Source organism: Mesitornis unicolor, unplaced genomic scaffold, assembly GCF_000695765.1.
Source record: "Mesitornis unicolor isolate BGI_N332 unplaced genomic scaffold, ASM69576v1 scaffold33541, whole genome shotgun sequence".
Taxonomy (NCBI): Eukaryota; Metazoa; Chordata; class Aves; order Mesitornithiformes; family Mesitornithidae; genus Mesitornis; species Mesitornis unicolor.
The window spans coordinates 7,887-21,994 of NW_010163685.1; the positions used below are offsets into that span (position 1 = coordinate 7,887).

General features: G+C 37.7%; 1 protein-coding gene across 1 annotated transcript in view; it reads right to left on the reverse strand.

The window, feature by feature from the left end:
• Nucleotides 1–659: 659 nt before the first annotated feature.
• Nucleotides 660–14,108, reverse strand: part of SYT9 (synaptotagmin IX) — a gene marked incomplete at both ends in the record, with an annotated part of 33,519 nt that continues 20,070 nt past the window's right edge. Inside the window, 3 exons of the mRNA XM_010194071.1 lie at nt 660–789; nt 1,348–1,519; nt 2,578–2,698. Coding sequence (XP_010192373.1) covers nt 660–789; nt 1,348–1,519; nt 2,578–2,698 — 423 coding nt within the window. The remainder of the gene's footprint in view (nt 790–1,347; nt 1,520–2,577; nt 2,699–14,108) is intronic.

Here is a 14,108-nt window from a genome sequence, read left to right on the forward strand (position 1 = left end):
GAATAGGTTAAAAGGGTGAGGAAGCCTCTTCGGCAGCCATCCAAGCGCAGAAGACCTGCATAACATTTCTGCTCAATAGGGCCCTAAAGACAAAAAACAAAACAAAACAAAACAAAAAAAACATAGGAACCTTGAAAAGCTTTTCTGATTGTGTGGCTTCTTATCAGCGCCTCAGATCTCCAGAGACACTTAAACATTTTTTTCAGTGCAGTTAGGCATCCCTTGACATGTGCTAGTTGCATGGATGATATATTCTTACAAGAGAAGAAGTCAAATTAGGTTGCTATATATATAAAAGAAATAGGTCTTGGTTGTTCTGTAAACAAGGTCCATTCCTTTATATGAATTACCAGTGAAAGTTACCCAAGATCCTACTTAAAAAAAAAACAAAACCAAACCCTTAATCCAGTGTATAATTGATGTTTTCATGTAAATATTAAAGCCATTAATTACTTTCTGTCCCTCTAAAATTGAAAGGAGCAGACTTAGCTTGTGAGTTACGTTTGACTTTTAATATCAGTGTTTCCAAGCCCTTTTCTAGGATTCAGTGCATGCATGTGGCTCTTCGTTTTTTTAATAAAATTTTATCCAACTTCTAAGGCCACATGGAAGAATTTTCACAATTATAGTAGTGGGGAAGCAAGAAATAAAAGTCTTACCTCTGCAAGAGGATGCCAGTGAGCAATGGGTTTCCGAGGGTATGAGAGCATTTCGTTCCAGTGGTCACGACCTAGACTTTCTGCATCGTTGCCTACTTGACATACTCCAATGACCTCATTGTGACCTACACTGTGAAAATGTTCCATAATATATTTTTTCTTAAAATTTTACCTTTAGACCATAGAACCATATCATTTACATATTTCATTAGAAACATTAATCACAGATTTTTAGAATTAATTCTTGCTTGAAAAATGTAATGAACTATAAAATACCTACGTTTGCTCTTTGCATTTCTCATTAATCAGAGTAATTTAGTATTTTCCCCATTACAGCATACACTGTGTGTCTATGTGCATTTGTTTCTTATTTTTACATGAAGAATGTAAAAAGTTCTCTCAGAAGATCAGTTGGTGGACTGTCTGAATACATGTTCAATTATTACAGTTCTGGTAAGTTAGTTAGCAGCTTAGTTATGTCAGTAATGGATGCAAATCTGTATTTTAACATTTAGAAAGGAAATTCTGCCTGGCAAAACAAGAATTTTTAGTCTTCTATCAAAATCAACATGACATTAATTTCCCATTTATTGGGAAAAAATGATAACTTTGATTCTGCATGCAAATCTACTGTGCAAGATTTTATAAGCCAATAGATGATATTATTTTACAGCCACAGGTATCTCACCGGTCATAATCCATAACAGCTATCGACAAGTTAATTTGGTCAATGTTTTCCGGAGGGACGTCAAAGACTATGGCTTCATTGTAAACGGGATTAAGGGTATTCCTCTTGGTGGAAGTTTTTCTTTTCTTTAGTCGCCTTCCTTCACACATTAAAGAAACTTTCACATAGGGATCTGTGTGAATCATAAGAACAACGTTGGTTTTCTTTTGTTGTTTTTAAGCAAACATAAATGGAAAGTGAAGGGAGTAGCCTTCTTGTATGCCCATACCTGCTTGCAGAATCAGTCACCTGGACCTGACTGGAATTTGAGCTTCTTTATTAGCAAGGAATGCCTGGGAGGCAGTGGAGCTTTGAAAGATTTACCTGGTTGACTGCTTATAATGAACAATCTAGGATCAAGAAGCTCCTTGCTTTGTTCTGACTTCTCAAAGGGTATTAAAATATCCACTGAACCTTGTTATACGTGACTGTTTTCTACAACAGCCTGTGTATCAGCCTATTTATAACAGCCTAATTAGTTGTATAGATTTGTAGAACAGACAGAAGATGACAATATTTTACACAGTGGGATTTACTGATGTACAGTTAAATATAATTCAAAGTGTAACAATTAGTGGCTTATATTTCTCAAGAGAATTATAATTATTTTTAAACTACTGAATGTAGTAAAAAAAGCTATTTCTTTGTAGCTCTTTTCTGGGAGCTCTGCAACTCCCTGCTAGTGTTTAGAAGTCAGCTATGAAATCTTATTGACATTAGTTTCTTGTTTTCATCACCAAATTTTGAAAGGGTTGCTGAAAGGAGTCTGGGATGGTCACTGCTTTGTCCTTATGCCAACAACAGCAGAATTTGCTCAATGGCTCTTGGAGACTGTCAGAGGGGGTCAGTCTGCCTCCGTGCCATAGCTGTAACCAATAGTCTGCTGTACAAACAAATTCCCAATGTTAGAAATGCAGTTTGGCCAACTTGTGTTATTCTGAATCACAGTGGATTTAAAGATAATAATCTTGCTGTCTTTTTAAGACCAAAGTATTTAAACTGCAGGTTGCAATAGAACAAACTAAAATACATTATTTACTTCTCAGAAACTCCTGTACTCTAGTAACTCAAGAGCTTGCAGAATAAGAACCCTATTCTCAAAAATCATTCTGGGAACTGACAGTGCTGAGTCCTGTGACTCAGGAGGGAAATGGGACAGAAATCCACAGTAAGCATTAAATTAATTCCTACCTGATGCTCCTGTGATATCCATTGCCTTTAAATTTCTTGCCTTTATTATTGTAATAGTTAGTCTACCAGCTGTTGGAAGGTAGCAGAGTGAAAACATCAGGTCGCCAAGATCCACATTATCCTGTTCCAAGGAAAGAGAGACAATGTGAAGCAATAATAACAATTTTCCCTACCCATAACAAGAGCTAAAGATAAAGTATACCTTTGGGGATCTACAGTTATGCTAGCAAATGCTGAATTCTCATTCTGAAATATATTTGAAAAAACAGCCAGCCACCTGTATATAAGATTCAAGTCACTACATTTGTTGCTACATCACCAAAGTTCACACCTGTAAATGTGGTTATAGTTCCTAGCACTCACTCCTTGTAGATGAAAGACACTTAAGTGATGAGGTACAGTGTGAGACACTGGAATACCTTTGCTCTATTTTATGTTTTGTAGTGATTTGCATGTATTGTTGACAACTTGCAACAGATCTCTGTGCCTTTCCATCTGGTTGGCAGAGAGAGGTTCACAGAAAGAACACTGGTTGCGCAGGGCAAAGCTTTATGCAGCTCCCAAGCTTGCATTAACTCAGGTGTGCTAGGTGTGAAGACACTCTGGTAATGGTGCAGTCCCTACTGGAAGTAGAGCAAGGACATTACTTCCTGTGCCTTGCACAGACAAGATCCCTCAAGTAAACTTATGCATCATAGTGAATAAAGACTGTATTAAATGATTTATGGGATTTTATTTTCCTTTTTAGGACTGAGCAGTGTACTGGTACTTCTATAGACCTATATCCTGTAACTTAACGTTTCATTCTTGATTGAAAAATGTTATCCCACCCAGCAAATTCAAAGCTATGTTCTAGGTTTTATAGGAAAGGAAATACAGCTGTTGTGGAATATGTGTATGTTTCCCACTTAGCTTTGTGCAATAGTTTCTCACCTTTCTCAGGTTGGCTCCTTCCCAAAAATGAAGGGTGGTGGATGAAACAGGCGAGTGAAAATACCCTGAAACAGCACCTAACAGGTTAGTGTTTGCTTCTGAGCTAGCTGCTGTATCGACCAATGCCCACAGCCTATGCAGTCACTTCAGGTAGCTTCATGTGTTGGCAGGGAACACATGTAGGACAGAAAGGACTGCTGTCACAGAGTTGTGGAAAAATGTTACTTTGAAAGGGTTTTCTAGAGGTCACTTGATCCAACCCCTTGCTCAAGAGAGGCATCTTCACTTTAGTTCTCAGCTGATGCAAGGGAAAAAAATAATGTACATTCATTCAGACACAGGTTCTTTCCTTACGCTGTCATGGGAAAAAGATGCTGTCAAAGAAGGAAAAAGCTGGTATTATGGGCCCTTTTGTCAGTAATAACTAGCTTTTAACCCTGACTTGACTTCATCAACTATCACCTTTTTCATTCTAAAGATCAGTATTTCATGGTAGCTGTAAAGCTAATAAAGGTTGTGACAATATCAAGATAGCTGATATGACTCACCCTGTTTAGTGTCTTTTGATAGCTGATACTTGGAAGCAGACCTGCTGCAACACTCTCTGTGTCACTGAATCTGACTGTGAGAGGATCAAAGTGCTGTTTGAGAAGGTGATGCCCTAAGAAGTCCTACAGGCTGAAGTAATGTCAGCACATCCGGGAGAAATTTCTCTTGGCTAACACCTGCACTTAATATCAGAGGAGGAATAATGGATCTCTGAAATTTTCCCAGGGGTCAGCTGGAGCTTGACACCTATAACCTGGGGAACAGGAAGCAAAGATTTCACTTATCCCTCCCATTGCGATGAAGAAAAACTTCCAGAATTTAAGTGTTTAACCTCCCCAGCTCTGACGTGCTGAGATTTGTAGCTGTGGAATTTCCTCTCTCACGCTGCTAACCATACAACTCTGGGAGGGAGCAGAATTTCATAAGCCATTTAAAGAAATTAGTGACTGAAGCCAGCTTTTGGCAATTTGGGGAATTTCTCACTCTGGCAAACTTTGATTGAGAGGTAATGTTTCATGAATTGCCCACAAGCTTTCAGGAGAAGATAGCATCATTGAATCACCCGGTTATTTCCTGACCATAAAGAAGCCCATCAGTCATCTGTTAACTGTGCATCTTGGTATTCTTAAATATCATCAACCACGTCGGAGTCATTCTGTATTCAACTCCAGTGGTATTCAACTTGGTGACTAGGTAATCCATGATGTGAGTACCGTAAATACTTTACTGTTACTGCCAAATACAAGAGTTTCCATTCCAGACTTGATCATCTTGAATCAACATTTTAAAACGTTTAATCAGTTCTTATCAAGAACTTAATAGGTAAATGAAATACTATACAATTGTTTTATATACAAAGTCCAAGAAACATGTTATCCCTCTGCAGAAATGAACTCATTAGGAAAGAAGAGATGATATGCGTTGAACGCAGTATTAGGAATTATGCCATAATATACTTATCCACAAACTTTGCCTTACATTTGAAAAGTAATCTTCACCTACACCGTGATCCGCTTTTTATCAAATGCTACAATGACAAAGAACTTTGTTAATGTTTTTCCAAAAATTGCACTGGGCATCATACAGCAAAACACTGTTAAACCGGAAACAGAACCTACAATTTCTTGGTCTTTTCCAGTACTAGAAGTTGTAGGTGTTGTAGCAATAGATCCACAGATGATTGTTAGATTCAGTCTGCTCGTAAGCCAATGCTAGCAGTAATCTAACCGTGGCAGTCTGAGAATGTAATTGAAGGAAAACTTGCCGGCAGAAGCAGTAAGGAAACGTACTTTTTGGCATGCAAATCCTTCTCTCAGTCTGAAAAAGAAGCCCTGTCTTCTCACACTTTCATTTTGATTTGTAGGGAATTAATTACCACTCTATGATACTAGTTGCTTGTAAATATTTTCTTATTTTGGAAAGACAGACTTTCTAACAGAGTGAGCATTTCCCAGTGCCATGGCTATTCCACCCTGCTTATTCCTATTTTCTGTAATCTAAGGGCAACATTTTTTCAACTTAATGAGGGAATGTTCTTCAAAGAGTACCACGAACTGTGACTGCACCACAGAATCTGCATGTGTGTGTTCACCCGTCTGGGTAACTGTAGTGGAACAGGCAACATGCTCTGGCTGGAGATCAGTTGTGTAACAGGCATGACCAGCAAACACAGGTCCTTACTAAAAACTCAGTTTCTTAACAGAACCAAAGCCTATGTAACAGAGCACAGAGAGGACTATTGCACATCTTCACGAGTTTAAAAGCACTGAGCCCCATGGCTTAAGTCATGGATTCTCACTACTGTATGATCAAGAAATAGCTTTAAGGAACAGAATTAACAAGCATAAAGGGTAGGATCTTCTGCAAGGATTTTGCTTCTGTTTGAATTGAGTACTTATGTGTTACTATGCATGCTTGACAAAATATGGTGATATAAATATTAAACTGCCGGAGAGATTTTTAAACTCCTGCCTAAGAAAAGATTTCACAATATTGTAGGTTATCAAGTCATGCATTTTGTACATTCCAAATTTGTATCTAACTTAGTGTGGTAGTAATACCATATTGTGCAAGTTACATTGCAACCAGGTCAGCCCTAGTATAACCAGACCAAAAGGCTGGTTAATAGTATTAATAACTTAAAATAAAATATTCTAAAAATAATTTATTTATAGGAGTATGGCCTACATTATTTTTAATTTGGTCCTGTTCAATTGTAAGAACTGAAAAAATATGCTGTGATAAACATACCTAAGGTTCAAGCTCCTCTCCCGTTGTCCTCAAAACCTGTCTATGATCAGAGGAAGAAAGCATTGCCTCCACTTTTAATCTGCAATCTGCTCATTCCTGTAGTCTAAAAAAGGCAGAACAAGATTGGTGCCTGCTTTGACTTTCTGGTGCCCCAGCTTCAGCTTCAGGCTTGGGATGATAGCTGAGTGGCTTGATGTTGTTAGCTGTGCCTTACAGTGAGCTGCACAACCCATCTCATGTCTGGTTCTGATAATCCTGCCTAGATTTGTTCTGTTAATGTAGTCCTTTATTCAACAGGGCAAGAGCATGACGTTTCTTCCTTAAAAACTTGCCCAGTGTTACCTGGGAGAGTCAGAAATATTCTATACTGGGTAAGCAGTCAGCTGGAGAGCTCAAACCAGATGTGTAAAACACAAGGTTTGCCTGAAAACTGTATCTTCACAAAGGCAATGAATCCCTTACTGGAATCTCAAGATAAATAAGACCCCTTCATTGCTGTTACGAGTGTGGAGATATGACCTCACTCACATTATGATTCCTCCTTGTTCAATTTCTGGTGGAAATATTTGATATACCATAAATATAATGTTATTTTAATAATTTTCAGTGGCTTCTACTGAAACCTTTATTGTTCCTGCTTTTCCCAGAAAATATATCTGGTTCTGCCCTTGTAAAACCAACAAGGTAATAATATATCTTTTAAAACGCTGAATTCCAATGGTTATGTTAATAGCTTATTAGTCTATAGTCATGCAGTATTTATAGATTTTAAAATTACTCATTTTGTTAGAGGTCAGCCTGCAGGATAAAACACTCCCTAGTATGGTGTCCAAAGCTCCATGCTGGCGTTTAGGTGAGCATAACTCAGCATATTAAACAGAGAGACGTGCAATCTGAAACAGGACTGCAACGATGGGCACTTATATGGCTTCACCTTTGATTTGTTGGAGACTGCATTAAGAAGTTCAGGCTGGATCAAACCTTTTTAGTGAAACCTGGAAGTTACCTGGTAGTGAGGGGGTTTCTGACAATGGGGATGACATTTGGGATCAGATTTCTCTGGTGGATGGGTTATGCCTTCTCAGAAATACATCTTGAGTGCAGAGAACGGGTATGTAAACTCACACAAAACAGGTCAAAAGGGATGAAAGGAAACAAGACAAATTATAGGTTACAACTTCTGCTTTTGCCTCTGATCTAGAAGAAAATATGCTGTCCTTGAGACAGGCAATCATAAGTCTTGTGCCCATTTCTTCAGAAATTTGCGTTTTGTATTTTTGCAGCAGACAATCTATGATAGACCTGCTGTCACACAGTGCCTGTCTCACCCCAGTTAACACATATGTCTCAATTATACCAGGTTCCTCAGTTCCCCAGCTATAAAAAGACAGATGCTACTTTTTTAATTTTCTGGTATGTTGCAAAAATAATGCTAATTATGGATTTTGAGGTACTCAGATGTATTTTCATGCATCTCATCAGCTTACTATTAACAGGAGCACTTACAGGCAGCGATGCCCTTGCTTATTTCCTTTCAAGTTGCTAACTATTGAAAGAGGTTCTCAAGGCACTAGCAATTTTAGAGATTTTATAAATTCTTATTGCTATGTCAGATCTGTACAGCTCAGGCAATAGTAACTTTGCACACTACCTCCTTTAGCAGTTTTACATGTCTCTGCAAAGGTCACTGGAAAAGAGAAAAATAGCAGAGATTTCATGAAATGAGATGATACCATTGGGGCTTCTGAAGCACAGAAAGGATTGATTACCAGTATTTAATTAGATTATCTCTTCTTTTTCCTCCTAGCTGAGGAGCATTAGCTGTATTTTAAGCAAAAAATAATATTCCCAGATATTTAAAAATCTTTAGGGGAATTAATGGTATTATACTGCTGTAATGCAAGACAAATTTTACTGTACATCATTTTAATATTTGATAATGTGGGGTCTTGAATTTTGCAGGGTTTTTTTAGAGGAGGTTCACTGCTAAGATGATAATTTAAGTATATTAGATATTTGTGTTAAGTCTAAATGAATTAAAAATACCTTAAGAAGTGCTAGCTGATTTCTGGGATATACATTTATTAAATTGTTCATCTCTGTTGAGAAGCCTGGATTCAGATTTGAGTAGGCGAAGATATTAATTCCGTTCAGGTACATGTCCAGGACACAAATATTACGCAAATACCATACTGAACAAATTTGAGACTCTAATCTGTTTGAGAATGATTGTAAATCTAAAGTATCTAACATGATGAACTCATGAAGTTAGCTCTACATTTTCAATTATTTCATCATGGAATTATTTTGAGTTATATGTCTGCAAAATAAATATTGAGAAAAACTCTTCAGTAATGTTTGATTTTAATTTAATTTGCACGTGACTAGAAGAGTGCCAGCTGCCTTCTCATCACACATTTTAAAATAAATAGAGAAGATGTGACTTGAAAATTCTCTTTTCATGACATCTTAAATCAAAGAAGTGAACTCTAGTATAGTAGGCATTGATTAATGCCTTAAACTGTATCTACAGAGATATGATTGTAAAGTTTGTGGGAAATGGGAATGGCCTATCTTTTACAATTATTCTTTCAATACATCAATGCCAGGCTAAATTTCATGTCTTAAGTTACTTTGCCAATTGTATTATTTTCTCAGTGTGATTACATGTTTGCATTTCATTATTCCTTTTATTCATGGTTTTCTTAAAAAATGAAAGCAAATAAGTAAAGAAGCTTTTAGAGTTAGGTATGCAAAATGAGTCCGATTTTACTTACTAGGAAAAAATATTAAAAAACCATTTTGAAGCTTGGTTTCACTACAGTGAAGGAATATAAGCAAGCTGGAGCATTTGCATTTAATTCACTCTGAAATTTATCCTGCTTTGGGTACAAAACATAATTTTCATGTCAAATCACAAATAGGCTAAAGAATTTAAGCAAAATAGCCTTACAGAGGGGAAAGGAAGCACTTAGGCCAGCCAGCTGACAGAAGGTGTTTCAAGTTCTAATTAAAAAAAAATAAAACCTCTGACAACTAAGTTCAACTTTGCTGCTTAACTAAGTAATGTGCTAACAATGTAGCTTGAATTTTCTCTATTAGGATTTATATTAGTAATGCCAAAATGATATCACAAGAGAGCTTCTATTGCCTTTTCTCTGCAGTATTCTGGAGCGCCCTTTCAGGCAGACAGATGTCTTGCCCGACAGACCAATTCTGAATACCGTAACTTTGTGCTGTACTTCAGAGACACTGATAGAAGTAGGAATCCTTCCTGCAGATGGTATCATAGAGAGCTATATTATGAACTAATCCTACTACAATTACCAACTCAGGGAGTGAATGTTCTTACTTTAACTTACTCATAGTTTTGTCTAGCATTTTGTCAGCTTCTATGTAATGACAGCATCAAAAGTAAAGCATATCCTCCATTTCTGCTTCAGAGCCTGCAGATCTTTTGAACTTTTTGTTAACTTATTTTGATTTTTTAAATTATTATTTTGGATTTTTGTTCTCTCCACTTTCCATCATCCTTGTGTCATGACTACTCCTCTTTGAGGCAGATCACTGCTGTCCACATAAGGAGAATCCTCCAGACGTGACTTCGTGTTGTGCTAGTCAGACAAGTTTTCTTATAATGTGGGCAGTGGAAGTCAAAGTTATCGCCTTTGGCCTTCATATATTTCAGAAATAACCCAGTTTATGTCTTTGAGAAGAACACACACATAACTTGCTCTTGCCACAATGACCTCAGTAAGTCAAGGAGAGAGGCTTTTTCCTGTAGGCAGTCAATGTACTTATCTCTCTAAAGACTCAACATTGCTATTGTCATAATTTATATCCTATAAATAGGATAGCAGTGATTAACTGAAACTGTCTTTCCAACTGTTTAGCTGCATATTGTCCTCGGTTATCTGAAGGCACTTACAGGATATATTTGTTCTTACTGAGTAATTTAAAACTTTATTGATAAATTATTCTGTAAACAAGGTCCTTAGTTTTAAAAAGCCTCTATTCAGTACGGATAAACTTCATACACATACTTATTTTTAAACATATGCTTAAATCCTATAGATTTTACTGGCTTTGAATCCTTTTCATAGATTTTCAATTCCCAACAACTGAAGTGCTTTGCTGAATCCAGGCCTAAAAGTGAATCTAATGAATTATCCTGTAGCTATTGAGATAGCAATAATGTCTTAATTTGTTCCAAACTAAATTGATGAACTGGGGAGATAGTCTGAATTAAGCTAATTAAAATTAGTAGAGACATGATTGGAAAAGCTGGAGCACGTGTCCTGCTTATGTGTGTGTGGCCATGTCAGAAATTGATTTCACAGGTGAAACAGAAATGAGGAATTCTGAAAATGTCTGTAGATAGTTAATATAAGTTTTAGCTTTCTCAGCAGTTATTAAGAGTGTGTACACAGAGTTGTTTCTGAAGGCTTGCTAGATGGCATTGTTGTTCAAAGAAAGAAGTTAGTTAAAGTTTAAATTTCTCCCTGCAAGTTAAACTGTTCCTCTGGAAACTATCTGATGTTCTTGAATGGATACAGCTTTATACAACTCTTCTCTGACTCGTTGCTTTCTATAAAATACAAAGTTCAGTATAGATTTAATAGTTCAAAAAAGTCTGCCCTTGCTCTCCTTTTCCAGACATTGCAGGCTGCCTTATATCATTTTGATTGTTACTGGGAGGCAGGGAGTGCATCTGCGGTGTGTGTCTGCGAGGAGGAAAGGAAATGCTTGAGAGTTAGAGAAGATCCTTGTATCTTCCTGATTTAATATTTAAAAATGAAAATGTAATAACCTGTAAGACCTGAATTTACAAGTGAGGTGCTATGGACAGATTTGCTTCTCCTTTTCTTCCAGTATATCCCACTTTATTCCACCTTGTCAGTGTTTACAGGTTGCCACCTTTGGTACTGTGCTTCAAAAGTCTTTTGAAAGGGAAGCCTCTTGGGGGTGGGTGTGATTTCACAATGCTAAAGCTTTAAAGGCGAATACTGCAGCACAGAGTTGACTCAAACCTTTCTCTCTGCAGAGGAGGCAGTAGTGTTTTAGAAATGTTGATGAGCTTAGAACAGCAGTGAAATGTAGATTGTTCTAGATAGGAATAGATGTTTGGAGGGCAACTGTTTTCTCGAAAGTAAATGTAAGGGAGAACTTCAACTGCGAAACATAGGAGTTTTAGTGTTAGATGAAGATGGTAAAAATGGAAGGACAAGTATGTCAGGCAGACAGGGGATGTCTCACAGAGGGAATTTTCACAAAACAGTCTAACAGTGCAATCTGGAGAAATGGGCAATGTTTTCCAAAAGTGAGGACCAAAGCTTTTAATGAATGTCCATCAGTACCTGTGATGTCAAACCTAGTAATTTTTCAACAGTCTGTAATTGATTTGGATTAGACTTCAAATTTTTGTGAAATACTGAGATTGAAAAAACAAAGAAAAGCAGAGGTTAAAGGCATTGTAGTGTACAGTATCTTACAGTATAAGCTAATCTGGGTGGGCCAACCTTCACTGCATGATAGAATGGTTTGGTTTAGAAGGGATCTTTTAAAGGTCAACCTTGCTGACTTAAAGTAAGATTCTTGATGGACATCACACAAATGGAAATAGATGAGAAAATAAACCCTCATGATTTCAATGCTAAATGCTGGCTTGTTGAAAGAAGAGGAGGCTAAATAATATAGTAAGTGTTCACTATCTCTAGACAAATGTGAGCTTGAAGAAAATGAAGCAGCAAATCCATTCTAACACATAAAATTATTTCTGCCATGAATTATTTGCCAGTTACATCTTGCTTCCATTCTGACATAAGTTGAAAGTAATGTTTAATTATCTTGATACCCCACTAATAAAGAAAATCTCAAATAGAACAAAGAAAAATTGCAGGGAGGAAACTGGTTTTAAAAATAAGTTAACAAATCATAATATTTTAATCCAAATTGTCTTGCCCGTTCGTATTTTCCCAGTGTGTTAAAATGAAAATGACAATTTAAACTAAATCTGTATGGAAATTATTGGATTAGTGTTTCACTCTGCCTCGACTTACAATGGCTGCATGTGAATTTACAGCTCCACTAAAATACGAAAGATGCTCTACCTTCCAACCCAACTCTGTATATTTCTGTATACTATCCTGTGTACAGGGATTTAAAACAATTAGTATTTCAGGGCCCCAGGGGCATTAATGGGCCTTACTGGCCCTGACCACCTCCAGAGCCTCTGTCCATCCTGCCCATGGTCCAGATCTCCATTTCAGCCCAGCCCTGGGCTGTTGGTCCCTGCCTCAGTGACACTGAAGGCTGCTAGTCTCCAGCTCCTCACAGACCTGCCCTGTCTGGCCATTGGCTTTGCTGAGCCGGGCCCACCCATGGTCCACATCTTGGCCTGGCTTGGCTGTCCCCAGGGAGCTGGCTGATGGTCAGGGGCTGCACTCCTGTTCCCCAGCCTGCCCTGCTCCCTAGCTGGGGAGGTGGGATGGGGCCTGCCTGGCGAGATCCTGCCCAGCAGCACCAGGGTCCTCCACTGCTCCTAGCATCACAGCCCCAGCGAGCAGCCAGCCCTTGCGCCCTGCTGGCACAGTCTTAATTAAGGATAAAGTCTTATAGAGTGGCCATTCTATACATTAAAATAAGCTAATATAGGCAGGCTGCTGAAAGGAGATTAAGTGAAAGCTTTGGGCCCTGCAAACAGTTCCTCACCTTTCCTTAGCACTGAATGTCATTCTCAGTGCAGGCGTTTTATGTTGTGTAAAGCAGCCGTCTTTTGTATCATGCATTCAGAGCACATCATTCTGAAAAGGAGAGAAACTAAGTATCTGTGTAGTGCTGGAAAAAGATGGAGAGAGTCACAGTATCAGGGAAAAAAAGATTTCTTTTTTCAGTCTGCATAAGCACCTACAGTGTTTTGTGAATGTATTCATTATACTTGCATTAGGTGTTCTCTACTGACTTCTCTACTACTCAGGCTTAGCACAGGTTGTACACAAAATGGGTAATAAGGAAAGGCCATTTTTATAAATCTGAATCTACTTTTATTCCAAGTAAAAGTTTGCTCTACAATCTTATTTTTGAAGACGTCACTATGAAAAAGAGAACAGTCCAAAGAATATAGTGTGTTTGATAAAGAGAAAGCCGATGCCAAACTCTGCGTTGCAGTAGCACGCCTTTCTTGCCATTCCAGAGCTTTTCTCTGAGATAGGTATGTTTAATTTTTTTAAATTTTTTTTTTTAAATTCAGATATCTTTTGTAGAATTTTGCCATCTGCTGCATAATTCCATCCCAGGTCTAATTTCAGTAGAGAAGATAAAGTGGTCTGCTATACACGTATCTGTGTACGTGCCCTGAGAAGGCCAGGAGGGGATCATTCTGCTCAGGGTTCCAGTGCAATGAATGCAGAAGCTGGAGAAGCACGTGTGCACTGTTCATTGTAAATAGGCAGTGAAGAAGCACTTTGCCCCTAGATTTTGACTACTTCAATATAATGACAACTAAAATAACTGTTAGTGAAAAGTATATTGCCATTAATCCAAACTCCACCTAATAATTTAAAAATTCTTGTCAGATCTGGAATTCAAATTCAAGTTCAATCAAATCCCTTGTGTGCCCTTTCTCTCTTTCTCTCTTTCTGATCCTTTTTTGCTTCTCATCCCACAAAAAAGTAGTAAAAGAATTATTACTTCTGTTAATAAGGTATACCTAAGGCAGACTTTTAAAAAGTATTTTTTTCTGTGTTTTATTCTCCCTTTAAGTTTGGTGCCCATGTAGCAGGTAGGGGAAGAAGCGTGGT